We start from the raw sequence: 24,722 nt of genomic DNA, 5'->3' as shown, positions 1-24,722 counted from the left end.
TTTATTTACTGATTTGCAAAATCAAGTCAGTCGGCCCGTGTTGCATTCGCAATATTTTACTGATCGTTGACCGTCTCTTCCTTCCTCTGCATTCGGCTGCCGCGCTGGCCAGCCTATTTGTAACGCAGTGAAGGTAGTCTGCACGAAGAGATCCGTATACTAAATAAAACTTTTGGACTGTTACCAAGTAAAGCTTCTACGTTCACAAACAATTCGTGGAAAACGTCTTTAAAGGAAGAAAAAACACCTAATACAAAAAAACTATGTACAGGATAATGGCGATTCCATCCAGGAATGTCTATGTAGAACGAGTCTTCAGTCACGTGAGTCATTTATGGTCTAACGCCAGAAATGAACTGAGTGTCGGTATCGTAAAAGCAGAGTTTTGTTATTTGAGGTTTGTAACATGCAACGACTTTTACCAAAAAATAAAAGTTAACAAAAATTTGCTGAGAGCTCTACCTAGCAATAATAAGTATAATTCTTAATGTTTATTGTGTTCACCCTCAACTCTCAGCTCATCATACAATGTTCGGTAATTTTGTCAATTTAAGCTGGCAACTGTAGTCCCATCTCACATTGTAGCGCGTGACCGGTAGTGCTTCGGCAGTGTTGAAGGCGACAGCGACACGAGGCAGCTGCAGGAAAAGGCGCGCTCAGCTCAGGGTGTTCCAGAGAACCGGCGTTGCGCACCGGGTTCGATTTACAGAGTCATACCACTATCGATAGTAGTTCCCCTTATACGCCTTCGCTGTTAATTTCACCGAATGCTGTTTTGACTTTCCTATACGCTTAATCATTTCCTCCGAGGGCCATGTCTTCATTTTCTTCACAGTTTTCCTGCGATCATTTAACCTTGATTTTCCTGCACTTCCTATTAACTTCATTCCTATTTGACTTATATTGTTGTTCCTTCTTCCATCGATCAGTTGGAGACCATATTACTAAACGACTTTCTCGGTTCATTGTGCATGGTGCATGGTATCAGGAGCACGTACCCCAACAGCTCTAAGGCAACAAAAATTTGATTTTCAGTATTTCATATAATTTCTGACTAAATTTAACAACGTGAAATTCTGTCATAATTTCTCATTAAGAAGTACAATGTTACGTTAAAGGTTTAAAGCAGCAATGCAAGAACACCTACTACGGTTAGAAACCATATGGGTCTGTAGGCAGCGTTACGTCATTACACGCAAATACCCATACCCATATTCTCCAGTATTTGAGGAGGAGAGCACTTAGTGATCTGCAACAAAGTTAACACACAATTTAAAACGTTTACGAAACTGTCTCTGTGATGTGTGTCATTATTGGAGGAGGTAATGACGTTTATAGAAACGAAAGTGTCAATGCAACAAGGGCTCTACGTGAAACCTTAGGGAAAATTACACATTCAGATGTATATGTTGTAAGCATTCCACAAAGACACGACTTGATGGAAGCTTCATGCGTAAATAAAGAAATTATTCGAACAAATAGAAAATTTAGAAAGATCTGTAGCAGTTTCGCCAATGTAACATTTATTGATGCAACAAGCTCTCAGAGAGATCATTTTACAAAGCATGGGTTGCACAGAAACAATTTTGGTAAAAATTCTGTGCAAAGAAATATTAGAAAAAATTGACAAACCACAAGAACAGATACATCCACCCATAACACTGCCAGTGAAGGAAGAAAAGGAAGAGTCACCACTTTGCCCTATAAAGGAAAAATCAGTGTTATTACCAGCAGAAGAACCAGTGCTGTCACCTCCAGAAGAAGAAGTTGTGACACCACCAGCTGAAGAAGAAGCACCACCTTCAGAGATCCTGCAGCCAAGATATGGGAGAGGAGAGAGAAGAAAGAAACAGCTAAAGGACCAGGATTTTGTATACAATGAAGCCAGCAGCAGCCGACCAATTCACAAGAGGCAACCACCTGCGAGAAGTCAGGATTTTTGTTGGCCCCAGATCAGCAACAGCACACCATAACAGACATGGGGATCAACAATCTGACAAGCACACCACTCGTAGGTAATGTAAAAAATATAAACTGTGATTCAAAGTCAAACTGTATCCAGATAAACAAAAAGGGAGATAATATGCTGACATTACTTCAAGTTAATATTTGTTGTATTAGAAATAAGATGTTAGAATTGGAACATTTCTGTAAGATTAAGAATGTTGATGTAATATGTGTATGTGAGCATTGGTTAGTTGCAAATGAGGTAGATATGTTTGTACCTCAAGGATATGTCACTGCAGACATAATGTGCAGAAAGCAGAGGCGAAATGGTGGGGCTGGGATCTTTATCAGAGATAATTTCAACTTTACAAAAATAGATGTATCATCTTACTGTACAGAGTTAGATGCAGAATTTAGTTGTATAAAAATGACTGATGAAAATCTAATAATTGTAAGCCTATACAGATCTCCCAATGGCAACATTGATACATTTTTTGAAAGATTTGAACTACTGGTTAGAAAAATACTAATGCATAAAACAAAGATTGCCATATGTGGTGATCTTAATATAGAAATGGTAAACACAAGTAATGAGCCCTCAAGAACTTTTCTTAATTTATTAAGGTCCCTTAATCTGTACTGTACCATCCACTGTCCAACACGTAAAAATTCATGCATAGACAATATTATTGTGAATTTTCCCCGTGGCAGCTACACTGTTAGCCTTGCAAATGGGTGCTTTGCAGACCACGACCCATTGCTTCTCAATCTCTTTAGTAAGCAACCAAAGTCCACTAGTGTGCACAATATGACATGGGTAAGAAGACAAAAAGAAGAATACATTATGTCATTTATTCGTATACTAGAGGATGCAAGTTGGGACTTTGTCTATAAGTGTTCATCTGAGAAGTCTGATGTTGAAACTACCTTTGAAAACTTCCTTAAAAATTATACAGAATTATGGTATTCATGCTCACCACTAATTAAAACCAACTCTTCTGGAACATATAAAAATAAAAAGCTGGAATGGTACACAGACGAACTGGTCCAGATAAGAAAAAACATGCTCGTACTATACACAGCATATAAAAATGCATGTAAACAAAGATCAGAGCAGGAGGGCACCTTTTATGCAGCATACCAAAAATGTAAAAAATTCTACAAACTTAAGCTGATACAGACAAAAAAGGCTGCTTATGAAGGGTACATAGAAGGTGCAACAAACAAGTGCAAGGCAGCATGGCAGATTGTAGCACAAGAAAATCCCACACGTCACACACATGAAACTCAGCTCACTCCAAGGGAACTAAATGACTACTTCATTAGCTCAATTAAAGAAATTGAAAGTAAGATAGAAAAAACAGATACATCTGCAAGCGATTTACTTAATGCCTTTCCACCAGTAGATCATGTCTTTAACTGGTATAGTATCACACCTGCTCAGATTAAAAGAACAGTCACAAAATTTTCAAATTCTAAAAGTATGGACTGCTACTGGCTCTCCAATTACATAGTAAAAAAAACTGTAGACTCGATCGCTAAACCATTGGCATTCATATTTAATAAATGTTTACAGTCAGGAGTGTTTCCCGACTCCCTCAAAATTTCCAAAGTTATTCCAGTGTTTAAAAAGGGTGACAAACATCTTCCTAAAAGTTATCGCCCAATCTCAATTGTGCCAATATTTTCTAAAGTATTTGAGTCACTTATGTACACTCAATTAAGTAGCTATTTTGAGACACACAACCTTTTGAGCAATAGTCAGTTCGGATTCCGACAGGGCAGAAATACCACTGCGGCCATCCTGGAAATTGTTGACCAGACATTAACAGCCTTTGAAGACCGGAATATGGTGTCACTGGTCTTGTGTGATCTGAGCAAAGCTTTTGACTGCATTCCCTTTGGCACCCTGGTTGCAAAACTAGAATTTTATGGTGTATGTAACCCAGCATTAGCAGTAATAGAGTCATATCTTCATAATAGAAGACAGTTTGTCTCAGTTAAAAATAATTACTCCCCTGTAGCAGCAGTTAGTACTGGTGTACCACAGGGCTCGGTTCTGGGACCCTTCTTCTTCATCATAGCCATCAATGACCTACCTCATCACATAAATAGTACTACCATATGCTATGCAGATGACACAACCCTCCTCACCTCACATCAGAACATCTCAGCTTTGGACAATAACACACAGGAATCACTCAAATCAGCCATCCACTGGTTCACATCCAATAAATTACTGTGTAACTCAGAGAAAACACAACAGCTTCTCTTAGGGTTACCCAAAACCATAGAAAACAAAACTGTAAAACTATTAGGAATACATATTGATTCCAAACTTAATTGGGAAGAACACGTAAATCAGGTTTGCAAAAAGCTTTCAAGAGTCTCCTATCTCCTTTGGAAACTTAGGGACATGATTAGCATGAACTTTCTGAGAACAATGTACTGTGGACTCTTCCAGTCACATATTACATATGGCCTTCTCATATGGGGGCACAGCTCTCACAGTAACAAAATTTTGTTGATGCAGAAAAGAATGCTGCGCATAATGTGTAAAGTCGGTCCCACGGAGCACTGTCGTCCTCTCTTTATAAGGCTAAGACTGTTGACCATTGTAAACTTGTATATTTATATCTGTGTGTTACACATTAAAAACAATGGTATGGAAGGTGTTGTCAGGGAAGAAATTCATAACTACAACACTAGAAGGAAGGCAGATTATGATATACCAAGACACAGACTAACAAAAAGTAGTAACTCACACAAAGTGAATACCTTAAAAATATTCAACAAACTACCGCAATCTGCTCGGGACATGCCCACAAAAATTCTTAAACAAAATTTGTACAATTGGTTATCTGACAATCCATTTTATTCTATGCAAGAATATTATGGTCTGAGTAGCACAGAGATAAACCTGTAATTGCATAATTAACTTAATTAACTACTATATATACTGTTACAAAATATTTCATATCTAATACCTTTGTATTTCAACTGTGTTAGGTAACTACTTTATTTGCCAGTGTTATGATGTGTTACGTAACTACTGTGTTTGCTACTACAATGTAACTCATTTTTGGTACCTTTGTATGTATCTGAAACAAGAATATGTATTAAGCATTGTAGTCACCTGCTTAAGGTTTATGTTATTTGTAAGTTACTCATATGCTAATTATATCTATGCCTTATATATAGTGTCTGGAATATTAATATTATTTTATGTACTGACGAAGCCTATTTCATCTTGCATGATCAATGGCTAATAAAGAATCTTGAATCTTGAATCTTGAATCTTGAAACCCTCCGCAAAATTGATGCAGGGAAAAAGTTTATCCCGTACTAAATTTTCACTGTTCAAGTATTAAAACTACCGCATCAGGCATGATGTTTTAATTGATTACTTCTTTCTTAGCAACTTTATTGGCATCACGTTTCGTAGAGTATCTTTGTACGAAACATTCAGGAGATAGGATGTCAAACATTGAGCTGTATCAAAAGCCAACTTTTGATTAAAAAGAGGTGCAAATTACCCGGATTACACTTATGTAATGTTTGACAACACTGGCTTCCAGCAAACTTTAGACAGTTGCAAACGTTTTCTAAACTTTTCTCACTTCGGGCTTAAGGTTAATTACTCAACACATTAACTTATTTGTAAAGTAATCAGAAGTTTGAAGCTGCTTTATACGTGGGAGTTAGACTCTTTACAGATTCGTGGGTCACTGACTGCTTCTGTCACACAAGATTTCTTTGCAATTCTTGTACCTATTTTGAATGCCCAGCTTCTGTGGTTGCCTTTCATAGAGATATCCAGTCCACTCCACCTTAACTGCCAATTGCATTCATGATCGCAGTAACTTACAGTCCTAGACGACTTCAAACGTACGTAATTCCTCAGTACTACAGTATCCCACTCCTTTCCACGATAATTCTTCCAGACGATGCTGTTAAACCAATTTCGGAACCCCGTCTTACCATGATGTAATCCAGCTGGAATCGTTCTGAGTCTCCATGTTTTTCCAGGTACACCACCTCTCGTGATTTTTGAACAGCGTATTCATTATTACCTACTAAAATTTACTGCAGAACTCAATTAGTCTTCCTCCTCTATCATTATTATAATCGAGCCAATAGTCTTCCTTCTCCTACTATAGCGTTCCAGTCATCCATTACCATTAGATTTTAATCTCTCTCTATGTACTGAAATTACATATTCAATGCCCTCAAATACTTCCTGTATCAGTTCATCATCTGCTTGTGACGCAGGCATATATACCTGAAATATTATTCTTGGCGTTGGTTTGCTGTCAACTGATGAGAATAATCCTGTCACTAAACTGTTCATAGTAACTCACTCTCTTTCCTACCATCCCGACAAATCCTACTCCTGGTACATCATTTCCTGCTTCTGTTGCTACTCCCCTATATTCCTCTGGTTAAAAATCCTTATCTTACTTCCATTTTACTTCACTAACTCTCACTGTATCTAGACTGACCCCTCTACATTTCCTTTTTCAGTTTTTCTAGGTCCCCTGCCACATTCTGACTTCTGGCATTTAACGCTCCGACTGGCGGACGCTGGAAAGCTTCTCACCTCGAAGCGAAGTTCCCCGACAGGAGGGCGGGCGTAGGGCAGGCCCTGGAAGCTGGCGTAGGAGCCGCCTTGCACGGTGGTGGCCCTGCGGCCGCGCACCAAGCCCTCGGACACCCGCACAGTCACGAACTCCTCCGCCGCAGACATCTGAAACATCGTTTACATCTGTGTCAACACCCACCTTGCTCCCTACAAGGTGCCGTCATTTTCTTCGCCCTTTTCTTAATGATATGGAACGCACTGTCGCCAGCACATCACTGTTCGTTCAAATATCACAGGATCCAAGTGGTGGGGTTGGTAAATTATTCTACACTCTTACTCCTGCCCATGTTATTCGTTTGAAGTCTCGTGAGTCGTATATTGAACGATATTACTTGCTAAAACACATTATGCCTATTTCGATAGCGTGGGAAGTGTTGGGAGACGGTGTCGTTCGTTCGAGGGCGGAGGGGCGGGGGAGGGGTGGGAGGGGGAGGGGGACGGGTGGGAGGGGGAGGGCGGGAGGGGGAGGGGGAGGGCGGGAGGGGGAGAGGGAGGGCGGGAGGGGGAGAGGGAGGGCGGAAGGGGGAGAGGGAGGGCGGAAGGGGGAGAGGGAGGGCGGAAGGGGGAGAGGGACGGGGGGGGGGGGGGGGTGAGGATCTGGGAATAACCGTAGGTTGTTCTGCTTAGAGCAACGCTAGCAAGAATGTCACGTTGCTTCTCGTTAGTCTACAGCAGCTGTTGAAAATGAAATGTCGCCAAACATGAAGTCTGTTGTGCAGTATGGTTTGTAATGCCAAAAAATCTCAAATCTGTTGACATTCGATGTGACAGTAACTTGAATGTGGTGAGTGAAGGCTTTGTGCGTCAGTGCTATCGAAAAAGAAATGGTTATAAGGACGGATGTTCCTGATGACAGTAGTGAGCATTGCTCTGTAGTCACTAACGAACTTGTATATTCAATTGACGAAAATTTTTTCACAATGCTCTTCAACTCTCAGATGATTTCCCTGAGATTTTTCGGTGTCGTTCGCATGAAATCGTACGAAAAACTTGGGATGCTGCACGTTCCGTGCTCTTTGCTTTCCAAAACTCCTTTCTGAGAAATCCAAAACTCAAAGCATGACTGCTCCGATGGGCTTTTTTTTCCGGTATGTTGCGGGAAATGGTAAGCTGAACAGAATCGTAGTGTGCGACAAGACGGGCTCTTGTGCGAATACGGAGACAGAACAGCAGTCACTAACGTGGGGTATCATGTCGCCTCGCAAATAGGCGGGGGCATGCCATATTGACAGGCAGATGTTTTTGAGACGGTAAAGGAATCATTTGTGCATTTTACGGAAAATTTAGGGACCATCAGTTCTGAAACCGTTACGAGAGTACTACTGGAACCAATATAATTTTCCACTTTTCATATTCCATTCACGAATAGTGAACGGGAAGAATGACTTCTGGGGGACCCTCATGGACTCTACGTCTCTGGTTTTCGTAATAATTTCGCAAGATGTATGTGGAAGTAATAAGCCGTTTGTATATTCTTTATTCGTACGTTCTCCGTGATCCACAATGGGTTCTTGTAGTGATTACCACTAACATTTGAAGAGCATCTACATAATGCTTCCGTTCTTACAGAACAAACCTTTAACGAAAGGCGCCGCTCTTATTTGGATCTTATTTCTATTCTACAAACCCTAGATGGCAAGGGTCCCAGACCGACCAGTAACATTAAAGAATCGGTCGAATGCGTGTGAGGTATATCTTCCGTGGATTAATAGTGTCTTCCAATGAATCTCAGCCTAGTATCTGTTTTTCCTGTTGGTTTCGCTATTGGGATAGATATTACCCGATGTGTTACTGTTGTTACTGTTCCCAGTGATTTATCTCTAATAGTATAATCGATCGCTAATGAACCTTTTCAACTATTTATGCGAAATACGTTTATTTATTTCCAGGGTAAGCTTCGACTTTCTGCAACAGTCTGTAATCTTTCGGACGTTTTCCTGCTTTTCTACAGAGTTTTGTGCTGTTGCAAGTTTCCAGTTCAAAACAACAACCTCTTCCACGAACAAGCTAAGGGAAATAATATCCAACAACATGCCATTTGGCGCTCCCTTGTTGTACTACTGAAATTACCTTTACATCCGTCCATTTCACTTTGATAAGAACAGCACACAGTTCTTTCTGCTAGGACGTTCTCAGTCCAGTGAATCCAGCCCGATATTCTATAAGCTTGTAGTCTGTTCACTGAACGACAACGACAACAAGGTCATTAGAGATGGAGCACAAGCTCGGATCAGGGAAGGAGGGGGAGGGAAACTGGCCATGCCCTTTCAAAGGAACCATCCCGGCACTTGCCGGGGGAATCACGGAAGTTTAAATGAGGATGGGCAGACGCGGGTTTGAACCGTGGTCTTCCCGAATGCGTGTACAGTGTGCTAACCACTCCACCACCTCGCTCGGTTCGCGATAGCATTTCAGTAAAACGTTTAGAGTACAGATTACATTAAATATGCTCGATTTAGTTACCCCTGTATCTGCTCAGTACCTTCGCAGATGCTCAGTGTGATCTAGAATTACAGTACCGTGAGCAGAGCCGGACTCGTTTCCTCTGCACCGTTCTTCTCCTATGCACGGCTAGCTTGCACAACTATCTGCACTCCAGTGACTCAGGTCTGGATGAAAGGATCAAATGGATTGTGTGTCCTGGCGGGGTCAAAGATCTCGGCTAAATCTTTGAGATCCACTGGGATCATATGGAGTTTGCACGTTAAATATACAGGTTTTTATAAATGAATATCGGGGGTTTCACGCTTTACAATATTTATTATGTTAAACTTAGTTACAAATGATATGTCAAATGAAAGAGCAACTCAAACAAGTTTTACCAAGAATCTTAAATATGTTGAATTTGAGCACAATTTGTCACACGGCACACATAGTCTGTAGCAGAGTTCTTCCCAAACGTTGATAAGTGTGTCTTCAGTTATTGTAGCAACAGCTGCTTCAATCCGGTTCCTTAATTCATTGAGGTCTGCTGGTAGCGGAGGCACGTACACACGATCCTTGATGAAGCCCCCAAAGGAAAAAAATCGCATGGCGTTGGGTTGGGTGAACGTGGAGGCCATGCAAAGCAAGCCCTGTCATTAGGCCCCTTGCGGCCTATCCAGCACTTGGGTACAGTGAAGTTCAACCTATCGCGTACTTCGCTATGCCAGAGAGGCATGCGCGCTGGAGCCAAACACAACTGTAAGTTTAATCTAATAAATATTATAAAGCGTTAAAACCCCGATACTCATTTATAAACATCCTGTATTGTTACTGAGAAGTGGGAAAAGCTGTCAACATTATGCGTAATAGGAAGCAATTGGAGCCATAAATTTAAATTCACCCTGCCGCACTTCTTTTACTGAAGACAATCGGTTTCAGAACATTGATATTCCATGATGCATGTACTCAGACTGAAGTGGCAAATTAAATTTTGTACCAGCCTCTTGCTCATTAATCAAATGTGCTAAGTGCTGCGTCACCCTGGCAATGATCTTAGAGTTTAGCAGGAATACCAAGTAGGCTGAGCTGTGAACGGGACTTTGGACTGAGGAGGAAAGAGTGCTATGGTAGTCCTTGCAATTGTGCAGAGCCACTGTGTCAGGGTGGTGTAGTGGTTAACGCATCTGCCTTGTGAGCAGCAGACCTGGTTTTGAATCAAGGCATTGGTACAAATTGTCATTTGTCACTTCAGTCTGCATACATACGTCGTAGATATTCGAGACTTGAAAAGGTCTCTGGAACTATGGTTTCATTTGATTAATATTCCACTTTAGACATTTTCCTGTCTTCGCACAGAACCATTGCTAAGTGAGGGTGGAGTTACTGTTTGGAAGCCCACACCGCATGTTTTAAGATTGCTGGTTGGGCGGTCTCCACGGTCAAAATAATTGGAGGCCGATAGTCCGTGCTGTACTATGGGGCTTTGTCAAGTGCCTGAAATGAATGGTTAATCTTGCGAAAGGACTCGCCTTTAGAGTGTAGCAGAGGTAATTTTTAATTACTGAAACTAATATTTGTCACGGTTCACGAGTGGGTAAACTTTAAATTAGTTTCGGATCGAACCAGGTAGATAGCACGAGGGGTGTGGGAAAACAAGGAGCCTCGAGGTGTTATTTATGGAAGCAGGTCCGTGATGTTAATGCACGTTTAACTGAATACATTAGCAACGAATTTGCTGTTGTCACTAAACGCTGTACCGAGCTAGGAGGTGCAGTGGTAGCACACTGGATTAGCGTTCAGAAGGACGACGGTTCAATCCCGCGTACGACCATCCTGATTTATGTTTTCCGTGTTTTCCCTAAATCGCTTCAGGCAAATGCTGGGATGGTTCCTCTGAAAGGGCACGGCCGACTTCCTTCCCTAATCCGATTATACCGATGACCTAGCTGTTTGGTCTCTTCCCCCAAACAACCCAACCCACCCACTAAATGCTACGTATGCGGCAAGTTGCACGTGCGTTGTAATAATCAGCCGGCCGCGGTGGTCTCGCGGTTCTAGGCGCGCAGTCCGGAACCGTGCGACTGCTACGGCCGAAGGTTCGAATCCTTAGGTTAGTTAGGTTTAAGTAGTTCTAAGTTCTAGGGGACTGATGACCACAGCTGTTAAGTCCCATAGTGCTCGGAGCCATTTGAACCATTTTTTTGTAAAAATCATAGTAAAAATAAGAAATCATTTTGGAACACTATATCGCTATTAAAAACGCCCATTAATCTTGATATCTCACGTCAGTAAAAACTCCGTGGATCCTACCACTTCTCAGCTCTTCTGCTAAGCACAGGATTTACCAGTGGCTCTCTCTTTTGACTATTGTCTGTATCTAACCACTCTAAGACATTTGTGTCTACATTTTTACATACGAATTCTGGTCGTCGGAATCAAGTGGGTAGAGCTAGAAAATACGTCCCTAGAGGTCCCGGATTTAATCCTGTACAGGGGCAGGGATTTTTCCTAGTTAGCCTCTCCAGGTGAGCCCCAGCTCCATTGGGCCTCCTATTAAATGAGTACAGCAGATAAAAGGCGGCCGGGACTGTGGGCCCGCCATCCTCCCCCTCCTAGTGCCGCCGCAAAAAATATGTGCACCCTAAGTGGAAGCAAGTGCTAGGCCCTGTCAGCATCACAGACTTTAGCTTATCTTGCCTTACCTTACCTTACATTACCTCAGGTTACCTTGCATATAAATAGTCCACATTTAGCATGTTATGACACAATGTTGCTATTCTTTCTTTACTCAAATCAAATTGTGTTTTGTCATGTAATAATGTGCTAATTTACGCACCTTTAAGCAAGATATTTACTTTAACAATAGATGTCAGCAATACGATACACATGGCGCTAGTAAAAATCTGAATCTGAATAACTTGGCAACTGTCAGTAAACTGAAGCTATACATATAAAGCAAGTATCGAGACATGCTAATTTGTTGCCACGATTGTTCCTTAACTTCCAGGACTGTCCCTAGAGTTATTTAGGACGCCAGTGCAGAATACTGAATTATACGACAGTGTACAGAAAAGTAATGCTTCTGAAATCTTTGCGAAAACTCTTAAAGCTTTTTAAATAAAATAAACTTTGTTAACATTCTAAATCCTTAGTCTTCGTCTAGATATTCATTCCTCAACAAAGTCAGCTTGACGACAAACACATTGCTCCCAACGAGAGACGTCTTTGCTGATACCATCACTGTATCTAGCTTTGTTCACGGAGCCACAACCTCACCTCTGCTTAAACCACTTCATCAATACAAAAGTGAAGTCCTCGAAGGTTTTGGAAATAGGTGAATATGAGACGGGGCTAAGTCGGGACTGTATGGATGATGATCGATGGCAGTAAAACCAAGGCGTCGGGTCGGCTTGTTGCAGATCTCACAGCTCTTGTGTGTGGTGTGGCACTGTCATGCTGAATAATTTCCAGGAACGAGTGCAGGTTACAGTTGACTCGGCAAAAAGAAAGGATCGTAAATGTTTCAGTTTGCAGCGCAAAAACATTTACCTTATGGAAGTCCCGCACATACTCAGACGTGGTTTCTGCTCCCCGATATCCGAACATTATGCCGATTCACTGTACCACAGGCATGGAAGGTGACTTCGTCACTGAACACAATTTCATTAAGAAAATCATCTTCAATCTGTATTTTGCTATACATTTCTACACAAAACTCAGCTTGTTTTTCTACGTCAGTTCCTCTTAGAGCTTGCAACAGTTACAATTTGTAGAGTTTGAATGACAGGTCGTTTTCGTAATACTTTCCACACTGTAACACTAGGCATATTCAATTCTAAGCTACCATGGCTCATTGATTTACCTGGACAACGAACGTTAAGACTGCCTAACTTGTTCAATTGTTGCGTCAGAGACTATGTGACACGGCGTATGTGATAGACATTTTCGGTGAAACGACTGTACCATATAACAACAGTTTGAGTTGGTGGCTTGCAATATTTAGTCCTGAACTGTAGTAGCGGATCTGGGTTGATGAAACTAATAACACTGGGCGCACTCTGCACCTTTATACAGCTCCATGATGATTGTTGGAATACTGCATTCGTGTATACTACCCAACGGGATCCTCGGGAACTAAGTGTTTTAGGCGGCAGTAAAACTTGAAGATAAACTGCCTTCACTGCTGTATCGAACACTTCTTTAAGTTAATTACGCTTTAGAAAGTTGGACACTACTTTCACATAACTAGTTTATAAACTGTCTGCATATAATTTATCAGCTTCCTTCCTATTTGGTTTCTGTTTTATAAATTATCCCCATCTTTACTAAAGGGCGCTGGGGGTCAGAACCACCTCCTACTTGCAGTAGCATAGCAGGTTTCGTGGGAGATGCCTTCCACCAACAACTTCCGCGAAGCCTGATATGAGAACACTGCTCATCTCAATTTTAACACATTTTTAGGAAAGTCTTTCGAAGCAACTGATGTCACCTATACCAATAGAAGCGGGAAGCGAAAATCTCTTCTGATAACTAGTTTTACTTAAGGCAACGTTTTAATCACTGTTTCTGAATTAAAGCATTACTACAGACAAAATTTTCATAATACTGCACTTTATCTAGATTAAATCCATTTACAGTTTTGTAATCTGCTCATCAAACAGAATCGTTTCACGTATATCATGATACCATTCTGTTAGATTTTTATCTGGGCATGTTACTGTTTACTTTTGTTTTGTTTCCACCCATTTCAAACAAAACCTTACAAACACAGAACAGGTAATTTGTTGAGGATTGCCATTTGGATGCACTGAACTATCTGCACTGTTTTCCCATGAACACAATTCAGATTTGCACAAAACTTAATTTCAAGCCATGTACTTCTGACAGAGCTTTTCTGACACCATGGAAATGACGCCTAGTTGCTGAAATAAAAGCAGAAGCTTAAGGGGGGGGGGGTGTCCTCTCTGACAGTACCACCTGGGTGGCCGGTTGTTGTGGTGGGTCTTGGTGTTGCACTGTTTTGCCTAGGATCTTGAGACATTGCACAGAGCTATCACGAACGTTGTCGTAGAAGACAACTCAGTTTTTAACTTATATCTGCTAACTGACTAGATGTACATGGCAGCTTTACTGGACTGCAGATCGGCTGTGCGAAGAACACACATATGGGATTGTCTTTTCTTACACTGACGTTCTGTTTCTACCGCCATAACATGAGAGCCTGCGTCGTACTGGTCGTAATCATTACCTGTGTTGGGTCCTACTTCTCGCTCTTCGGGGAGGTGGGATCTGTTATTTGGATTCGTTTTTGGATTTGAGTCTTGTTTCCTTTTATTTGCAATCCACTGTCATGATGCGCCACTCTCGTAATTCAAAGTAATGATGATGTTTCTTTCGAAAGAACTTTCAACCCTAAACTAGAGCCTCAGACGACTCTGCGACGGTGTGGTTGCGAATTTCCCAAACCACAGCTATTGGCTATTGGGTGGAGAACTGTAACGTCGCTCTTAATCGGTCAGGAGCGCACTACACGCAGGAAGCGGCTACTAGTTTAGTGGAGTACGTGTGGCGTGCATATGTTTTTTGAGAAATCTGTCCTTGGGATCATAGACGAATTGCCTGCCAAAATCGAAATTACATCAGCTAAAATCTTCTCTCAGAGAATGCTCGTCGTCGCAGATCAGATACAGACATCCAAAAAGAGATCCCAGAATTAGTATCGCTTATTGAAAAGGTAATGACGCCCAGACAGTATTAGGAACAGAAAGTTGGTTGAAACTGGAAGTGAATAATAACGAAATACTAACTTCAAACTGGAATATTTATTTTAAGGACAGGTTAATCGCCAATGATGGTGGCGTATTCGGTAATATCTAGCGAGGCTATGACGGTTTCCGAATGTTTATTAACCTGGGTGAAGCTAAGTGACAAATGTCGCTCAAAAATGGTAATCGGATGCTTTTATAGACCGCCTGATTCGGGATCTATAGTGGCAGAGCGCTGCACAGAATTTGCAGAACAGAATTATTAATTTTCCTGTTCATTCCGCTGTAACAGGGGGTGACTTCAACTTGCCAGGTTTTGATTGAGAAAGTGGTGCCATCAGAACTGGTGCCGGAGACAGGAATGAGTGTAACATTATTCCGAAAGACTTGTCGAAAATTACATCAAGCAGACAATTAATGAACAAACGCGTGAAGGTGGCGTCTTAGATTTCCTAACAACAAAGAGACCTGAAGTTATCGAATCAGTTAAAGCAGAGGAAGGTATCACTGATCATAAAGCTGTGATAGCAACTTACAAGAAATGTTGAGAAAGGTAGGAGAATATTTTTGCTTAGTAAGTGTGAGAGGATACAATCTGCAGAGTATCTGAGTAGTCCTCATTAAATATTCAGTGCCGAGTTTCAGTGCCGTGGTGGAAGATGTGGAGCACAAATGGAAAAAATCAAAAGCATCTTTCCGTATGATTTAGACAACTACACTTGGAGCAAGCACTTTAAGAGATGTGAAACCCCCTCTGGTTTAATAGCTATGATTAAAACCTGTTACGTAAACAGTGATCCGTCACAGATCCATGACAAGTCAAAACCTAGATGACAAACAAAAGCTGAACGAATCGTAAATGAGCGCAAGGACAGCAGTGAGAGATGCGTTCAATGACTTTGAGAGTAATACGTCAACGGATCTGAGTAAAAACCCTGAGAGGTATTTGTCTTACGTAAAATCAGTAAGCCGTTCGAAATCCTCTGTTCACACAGGGGCCATAATGGCACCAAAACGCAAGATGATAGAAGACCGAAATACTGAATACGGTCTTTCGAAACTGCAGGAGATTATAGCACGTCCCCCGTTTCAATCATCTTACTAACAGCAAGATGACAGATACTGAGATACCGATCACGGAGTAGAAAAGCAACTACAATCAGTAGTGGAAAGGCATCAGGACCGCATGAGCTACCTACAAGATACCACACAGATTTTTTGCTCCCGTTCTAGCAGCAGTTTATAGAAGGCATTGAAGGCTACCTAGCGAAGGGTATAAACCCCGGGTCATTTCCGTTTTAAAAAGGGGTCGTAGCACAGATGCACATAATTATAGGGCTATATCGTTTTGGCGTCAGTCTGTTGTAAAATTATGGAACAGTTTTTATGTTCACGAATTGTTACTTTTGCAGAACGGAGAGCTCTTATATAAAAATCAACATGGATTCCGCAGGCAGATCTTGTAAAATGCAGCTCGCCCTGTTCCTTCATGAGATCCATAGAGCCGCAGACAACGGCACTCAGGTTGATGCTGTGTTCCTTGACTTAAGGAAGGCATTTGACACCGTCCTGCACTGCCGTCAAATGAAAAAAAAAAAAAAAAAATGTACTGAGTATCGGACTAGATTTGCGACTGGATTCAAGACTTTCTTGCGGACAGAACTCAACACGTCACTCTTAACGGAACAAAATAGACAGATGTAATTTTGCCCCTGCACGTCCGGAGGTTAGAATATGTCCGAGGTATTCCTGCCTGTCTTAAGAGGCGACTAAAAGGAGTCTCACACGTTTCGGCCTTTATGTGATGGTCCCCTGTCGGGTTTGACGTCCATCTTTCTAAATTTTCCCGAAGAGCGAGCCAATTGCGGAAGGGCGCCTTACATGGTGCATCGTGTCCATCGAGCATTTAGATCCTTAGCCCACTTTCTCGTCGTCGCATTGCACTCCCGCTCAATCTCCATCTCTTGGGCGAGGACACCTTCCTGGGTGCGTTTTCCACCATGCAGTGTGCAGTGTCGCTTTCTGCACCGACGATGACCATGGACTTCTTAGCACCTCATATCCAGCATGGTAGCCGGTCCGTTGTGATGGGGCCTCCATGTACCCTGTTGGTTGGAGCCCCCTGACAACACAGGGATCGCTCTGCTGATGCATGTTCGGTTAACTCCCCACGTATGCCATGGCCTAGATGCCCATCTCCCTGGGGGATCTGGACTCCCGGCAATGGCCATCCTGCCAGGTGGCCCTTGCTGAGGCTGGGTGGCGCCCATGGGGAGGGCCCCTGGTCGGAGTGAGTGGCATCAGGGCGGATGACACGCCATTAAGCGTAGTACGCCATCTCTTGCTGGTGGCGCGCCGCCAGCAGTCTCTAGGCAGGCAGATTCGAACTTCAGTGCTAAGAAATATGACCCCAAATCGTTCCCCTCCCTGGTCACACGATGGGAGGAACGCCAGGCTAAGGACGCCAGTGAAGCTTATTCACCCCGGTACCTCGTATGTACGAGTGTTTATGTGGAATCTTTCATATCTATGAAGCCTCAATTTTTTGTGGAGCATTTGGAGGACAAGTTTGGGGAGGTGGAGAGCTTGTCCAAAATGCGCTCTGGGTCAGTCTTGATAAAAACAACATCCTCTGTACTGTCATAGGCATTACTCGCTTGTGGCAAGTTGGGGGATGTTTCTGTTACCATCACGCCCCATAAGAGCTGAAATATGATCCAGGGTATTATATTCCACAGGGACATTCTTTTGCAGTCCGACGATGAGCTGCGCGCCAATTTTAGAGCGGTGAGGTGTTCATTCCGTCCAGCACATACATCAGGGTCCGAGGGATAATCCGTCTCACCTTCTTTGTATGCAGACGACTTCTGCATTTCGTACTGCTCCACCAACACTGGTGTTGCTGAGCGGCGCCTAAAGGGAGCCATCCAAAAGGCGCGGTCATGGGCCCTAGCCCACGGTTTCCAGTTTTCGGCCGCAAAGTCGTGTGTTATGCTCTTCTGTCAGCGTTGTACAGTTCATCCAGAACCAGAACTTTACCTTCATGCCGATCCACTCACTGTAGTGGAGACATATCGATTCTTGGACTCGTTTTCGACTTCCGATTGACCGTCATCTTAAGCGGAAGTGCTGGCAGCACCTCAATGCTATCCGCTGCCTGAGCAACACCAACAGGGGTGCAGATCGCTCTACGCTGCTGCAGCTCTACAGAGCCCTTGTTCAATCCCGCCTGGACTATGGAGTCTGGTTTATGGTTCGGCGGCACCCTCAGCGTTGCGTTTACTGGACCCAGTGCACCAGTGTGGCGTTCGCCTAGTGACGGGAGCTTTTAGGACGAGTCCGGTGACCAGCGTCCTTGTTGAGGCCGGAGTCCCTCCATTGCAGGTTAGGCGCGCACAACTGCTGTCCAGTTACGTCGCACACGTTTGTAGTTCTCCTGCGCATCCGTATCACCGTCTCCCTTTCCCACCCACGGCGGTTCATCTCCCGCATCGGCAGGCCAGGTCAGGGCTTCCAATTGCAGTTCGTGTCCGATCCCTTCTTTCCGAACTGGAGTCCTTGCCTTTACCACCTATACTTGAGGTATATTCACGTATGCCTCTATTGTGTACACCTAGGCAGCGGCTTCACCTGGACCTTTCACATGGCCCTAAGGACTCAGTTAGCCCTGCGGCTCCCCGCTGTCACTTCATCTCCATTCTTGACATGTACAGGGGCCGTAAAATGGTTTACACCGACGGTCCAATGGCTGATGCTCACGTCTGCTTCGTATATGTCCATGGGGGACATACTGAACAGCATTCCTGGCCCGATGGCTGCAGTGTTTTCATTCCCGAGCTGGTAGCTATATCTCGTGTTCTTGAGCACATCCTTTCATGCCCTGGGGAGTCGTTTAATCTGTGTACTGACTCTTTGAGCAGCCTATAAGCTATCGACCAGTGCAGCCCTCGTCATCCTTTGGTAGCGACCATCCAGGAGTCCATCTATGCCCTGGAACGGTCCAGTCGTTCAGTGGCGTTTGTCTGGACCCCAGGTCACGTCGGAATCCCAGGCAACGAACTTGGCTACAAGCTGGCCAAACAGGCTACTCGGAACCCGTTTATGGAGATCGGCTTCTCTGCAACTGACCTGCGTTCAGTACTACGCCGCAATGTTTTGCGGCGTTGGGAGACGAAATGGCATAACCTCTGCACCCACAACAAACTACGTGCCATTAAGGAGACTACGAATGTGCGGTACTCCTCCACGCGGGCCTCTCGCAGGGACTCTGTGGTTCTCTGCCGGCTCCGCATTGGCCACGCTTGGATGACACACAGCTACCTCCTGCGCCGTGAAGACCCACCTCAGTGTCGGTGTGGCGGCCAGCTGACAGTGGCCCATATCTTTGTGAGCTGTCCTCCTTTGGTTGCCCTGCGATGGGCTCTTCAGTTACCGGACTCGCAGCCATGAATTTTAGCTGACAACGCCTCATCGGCTAATTTAGTTTTACTTTTTATATGTGACAGTGGGTTTTATCATTCTATATAAGTTTTAGAGCATCTCCTTTGTCCCTTTGTGTTCTCCACTCTGTTTTACGATGGATGTTTAGAGTGTCGTAGAGAGGCTGGCTTTTCCTTTTTATTCTCGTGGTCGGCCAGCGACGGTCATCTGCTATCTTGATTTTACCCCCTCTATCTGTTTCTTGCTTCTCTCTGTGGTTTTCTTTGCCTGTTTTGTCCATAGTAGTGTTGGTTGTCCTTCTGTCGTTCTTCCTTTCTCCTGTTATTGTGCTGCAGGTCTCCTTCCTTTTCTTCTTTTCCTTTTACCGGGAACAAGGGACCGATGACCTCGCAGTTTGGGCCCTTGCCCTCCCCTATTTTAAACCAACCAACCGAGTTTTTAAAACTGTTCACAGACGGAGGGGATGTCTATATATACACATTGACAGAAGAAGACAGTATAGATTTGCAGAATGACCAACTGAGAATTGATCAATGGTGCAGGCTCTGGCAGCTGTTTAATATACTGCGCATATATATGAAAATAAATCCACTGCTATACAACTGCCGGCCGAAGTGGCCGTGCGGTTAAAGGCGCTGCAGTCTGGAACCGCAAGACCGCTACGGTCGCAGGTTCGAATCCTGCCTCGGGCATGGATGTTTGTGATGTCCTTAGGTTAGTTAGGTTTAACTCGTTCTAAGTTCTAGGGGACTAATGACCTCAGCAGTTGAGTCCCATAGTGCTCAGAGCCATTTGAACCATTTTGCTGTACAACTACATTATTTATGACAAACTGCTGAAAGCAGTATGTACTGTAAAATACCTAGGAGAAGTTATCCAGAGCGACCTTAAGTGGAATGACCATATAAAACAAATAGCAGGAAGAGCCGATGCCAGACTGACATTCATGGGAAGAATTTCATGAAAATGTAACTCATCCACGAAGGAAGTGGCTTGCAAGATGCTTGTTCGACCACTTCTAGATTATTTTTCATCAGACTGGAATCCTTAGCACGTAGGGCTTTTAGAAGAGACAGAAGAGATCCAACGAAGAGCTGCTCGTTTCGTCACAGCATCTCTCAGTCTGCGCGAGAGCGTTATAGAAACGCTCAACAAACTCCAGTGGCAGGCTTACAAGAGGCGCGCAGTATATCACGGAGAGGTTTACTATTGAAATTTTGAGAAAGCATTTTCTGGGAAGAGTCGGACAACGTGTTACTTCCATTTACATCTCGCGAAATGACCACGACGAGAAAATCCGAGAAATTAGAGCTAATACATAGGCTTTCCGACAATTATTCTTCCCACGTGTTATTTACGAGTCGAACAGGGAAGGGGTTGGGAGGGGAGGGGAGGGGAGGGGCGGGGCGGGGAGGGGAGGGGAGAGGGTTACGTTAGCGGTACCAGAAGTACCCTCCTCGACACACCATTAGCTATATGTGGACTGTAGTAAGAATTCAGATGCTCTCTTGAAGCCAGTTTTTACACTGCGCATTGTAGGAAGAGCAGTTCTGAAAGCTCTAATTCCCAAGATGAGAGTCTCACCGGTCAGTCAGCACAAAAAAATCAAGTGCGCTTAGTTTTCATTAGAACCACTCGTATTCTACTCCTCATAGCACGTGTCAGATGTTACAGGCAATATTTCGTCCTTGTTCCAGATGCGGAGCTACCAGTTTTTGTGTAATAAAGAAAATAGATACTCTTCTGCCTCCCTCCCTCCCTCCCCCCCGTCCCGCCTGTCATATAAAAGCAAAAAACAGAAACAACTTCGCAAATCTAACTCGCATTCTGCCCCGCCAAATACGCTTACGTATCGCCACCATCAACAAGAACAGTAACTAAGACCCGATACACTGTCTTGGGCCCGCACATACACATTACTGCATTAGAATAAACGGTTCTGCGTCCTTCGCTGGGTGAAAACTACCAACTCTCTTCAGTTGCGAGCCGTTACGTCTTTTGTTCCTATTTTGGACGAGATGTTGCGGATTGACTGCCCAACGAGTTCTGATCTACAGAGTAATTAATGAGCAGTTTAGGCCTGCGCTCCTGTTCAATTCAAAACAGACCGTGCGAATGTCCTTGCAAGATTCCTTCACTTCTCGCGCAGCGAAGGCCGTGGCCCGCTTGGGTGTCAGCCCGGAGAATGCCTGCCAACTATGGGTGTGTCGCAACTCCTTCAGTCCGCGCTAAGCAAAAGAAATTGTTACTGCTGCCTTTGGCTTTCATTTAATTTCATTTCTTCAGTGTGTAAAACATGATTGATGGAAGCTATTGTTCTCATACATTCGCTATGACAATTTACCTGTAAAACGTTGACCGATAACACATTACAGTGGATGGCCCCTCATCTTCATCGACCATCGTCTGCTACTATGCTCAGCTTATGCTTTATGAAGTGGATTTCGCTGTAAGCAGCTGTTAGACTTATTCGTGTCAGTTCTACTTTATTATATCGTAAGTATGAAGCACAGGTATGGTAATTGCACTGTCAAGAAAGCAGGGTTTGATGCATCTGAACCGCTCGTGTACTCTTGGGAGTGTGTACGCTGGGCACTAACTGCTTTCACTGCCATATATGACGGTACACGTGTTTTCAATGACTGTGTGTGTGTGTGTGTGTGTGTGTGTGTGTGTGTGTGTGTGTGCGCGCGCGCTCGCCCCGGGGGGGGGGGGGGAGGAGTGGGGGTGGTGATAAGTTGCTATGGGACGAAACTGCTGAGATCATCGGTCTCTAGGCTTGCACACTACGTAACCTCACCTTAACTTACGCTAAGGACAACACATATAAACCCCTGCCTGAGGGAGGACTCCAACATCCGATGGGGGAAGTCGCGCAAGCTGTGCAAGGCGCCCTACACCGCGCCGCTACCCCGCGCGGCTCCAATGCCTTTTTTCGGCTTTTTTGATCCACTTTTTGTGAAGCTGTCAGCAGGACAGAGTCCGCCTTCGTAGATCAATGGTCAGCTTATCTAGCTGCTATGATGAGTTCTGGGATTTTTACTCGATGGTACTACTGGAATGTGACACATTCAGTCTTGTGATACCAGCTCCGGAGCCACTTGAGTGACATGTAGCGGTTCCAATGTCAAGAAAGCAGACAATGACAGGGAGAACAGTATGGTGGTCCCATGTCCCTCCATACCGTCTCCGAATGACACCATTGGCAGAGAGTGACATGGCGGTTGGTCGATCCCAATTGACCCGTCCGGACCAGGACGCAGAGCTTTGCTTCGCCTAAGTGAGACGGAGCACCACTTTACTGGCACCTACATTAAAGCGCATTTATTAGCAATGAACAGTTTCAACGCGGGATCGACCGTAAGACACATTCCGATCTCCCATTGCACAATGGCTCCAACGTCACCTCATCTCACCGTTTTTTCTTTTTTGTGAGGATTTCTTAGAGACTCTGCTTATGTGTCTCTGATTCCAAAAACTTTGGTCAACTGAGACACTGTATACAATAGCATTGTATCAGGCACTCCAGGTATACTCGCAAAAATGTGACTATCGTCTGGATGTTTGTCATTCATTTAGAGGAGGGCGGATTGAACATTTGTGAAACATATACGAAAAATTTGATTCTAAAGTAACTGTAAAAAATACCCATAGGTTTTATGGGATTGTATTAAGAAATAATACCGTCTCCATCCGGCCATCTATATTTAGGTTTTCTGTGATTTCTTTAAATTGCTTAAGGCAAATGCCGGGCTGATTCCTTTGAAAGGGCTAATTCGGTTTCCTTCCCCAACCTTCCCTAATCAGAGCTTGTGGATCGTCTAACGACACCATTGTCAACGGAACATTGTATTTTAATCGTCCTTTTTTTTCAGAAGTAATACCTTCTTAAAATCTAACGTTTCTTTATAAATTAAATACTTTGTAATCCTATACGGTAGTTGGAAATAAATCCAAGTCTCGTCATTCACGCAGATGAAATGAAACCTTATGAAATTTTGATGAATCTTTTAAAAAACATCCACTACAAGAGATATTAAACTTTAAAAATCTTCATTGCTTTCCTTCGTTGTGGGTTAGGACACGGAACGGCCAACGAAATTGGTATAGGCATGCGTATTCAAATACAGAGATATGTAAACAGGCAGAATACGGCGCCGCCTATATTAAGACAAGTGTCTGGCGCTGTTGTTAGATCGGTTACTGCTGCTACAATGGCAGGTTATCAAGATTTAAGTGAGTTTAAACGAGATGTTATAGTCGGCGCACGAGCGATGGGACACAGCGTCTCTGAGGTAGCGATGAAGTAGGGATTTTCCCGTACGTTCAATTTACGACTGTACCGTCAATATCAGGAACCCGGTAAAAAAAAAAAAAAAAAAATCTCTGACCCCGCTGCGGCCGGGAAAAGATCCTGTAAGAGCAGGACCAACGATGACTGAAGAGAATCGTTCAACGTGCAGAAGTGCAACCCTTCCTCAAAATACTGCAGATTTCAATGCTGTGCCATCGACATGTGTCAGCGTCCGAACCATTCAACGGAACATCATTGATATGGGCTTTCGGAGCCGAAGGCCCACTCGTGTACCCTTGATGACTGCACGACACTAAGCTTTACGCCTCACCTCGGACCTTCAACACCGACACTGGACTGTTGATGACTCGAAACATGTTGTCTGGTCGGAAGAGTCGTTTCAAATTGTATCGAGCGGATGGACGTGTACGGGTATGGAGACAACCTCATGAATCCATCGACTTTGCATGTCAACAGAGGACTGTTCCAGCTGGTGGCAACTCTGTAATGGTATGGGGCGTGTGCAGTTGGAGTGATAAGGGACCCCTGATACGTCTAGATACGACTCCGACAGGTGATACGTAGGCATCCTGTCTCATCAGCTGCATCCATTCATGTCCATGGTGCATTCCGACCGACTTGGCCAATTCCTGCAGGACAATGCGACGCACCACACGTCCAGAATTACTACAGAGTGGCTCCAGAAACACTCTTCTGAGTTTAAACACTTCTGCTGGCCACCAGACTCCCCAGACATGAACATTAGTCGAGTCCATGCCACGTCGTGTTACGCATGCTCGCTGGTGCCCTACACGATATTAGGCAGGTGTACCAGTTTTCTTGGCTCTTCAGTCTAGATGAAAGAGGCGGATACCAGCTATTGTTGATCAAATACACCGTCCATTCACATTAATGTGACCACCGCTTATGTTCGACATCAACTTGTACTAACGACTCACAGATGGCAGATGATAGTGTTAGCAGTGGAGGGTATATAAACAGTGTGCGGGGGACGCAGAAAACAGTGCAGGAATTCGGAAACGGAGCGATTTATTTGACGTCCAGAAGGACTTGATCATTGGCTTTCGGGCCCAGGGTGGAATCGTTCCCGAAATGGCTATGTTTGTGAAGTATTGGTGTGCCGCAGTAGTTTAAGTATACTGTGCATGGCAAAATGGCGCTATCCTAAATCAGGGCTGTGACAACTGTA

General features: G+C 43.8%; 1 protein-coding gene across 1 annotated transcript in view; it reads right to left on the bottom strand.

The window, feature by feature from the left end:
• The window catches only part of LOC124777607 (esterase FE4-like), a 143,518-nt gene that overhangs the window by 104,940 nt on the left and 13,856 nt on the right, over positions 1 to 24,722 (bottom strand). Inside the window, exon 2 of the mRNA XM_047253068.1 lies at positions 6,548 to 6,694. Within this exon, the coding sequence (XP_047109024.1) occupies positions 6,548 to 6,694 (147 nt within the window). The remainder of the gene's footprint in view (positions 1 to 6,547; positions 6,695 to 24,722) is intronic.

This window comes from Schistocerca piceifrons, chromosome 2 (genome assembly GCF_021461385.2).
Source record: "Schistocerca piceifrons isolate TAMUIC-IGC-003096 chromosome 2, iqSchPice1.1, whole genome shotgun sequence".
Taxonomy (NCBI): Eukaryota; Metazoa; Arthropoda; class Insecta; order Orthoptera; family Acrididae; genus Schistocerca; species Schistocerca piceifrons.
Note: the sequence above shows the minus strand (reverse complement) of the source record. Positions and strands in the feature narration are given on the sequence as shown.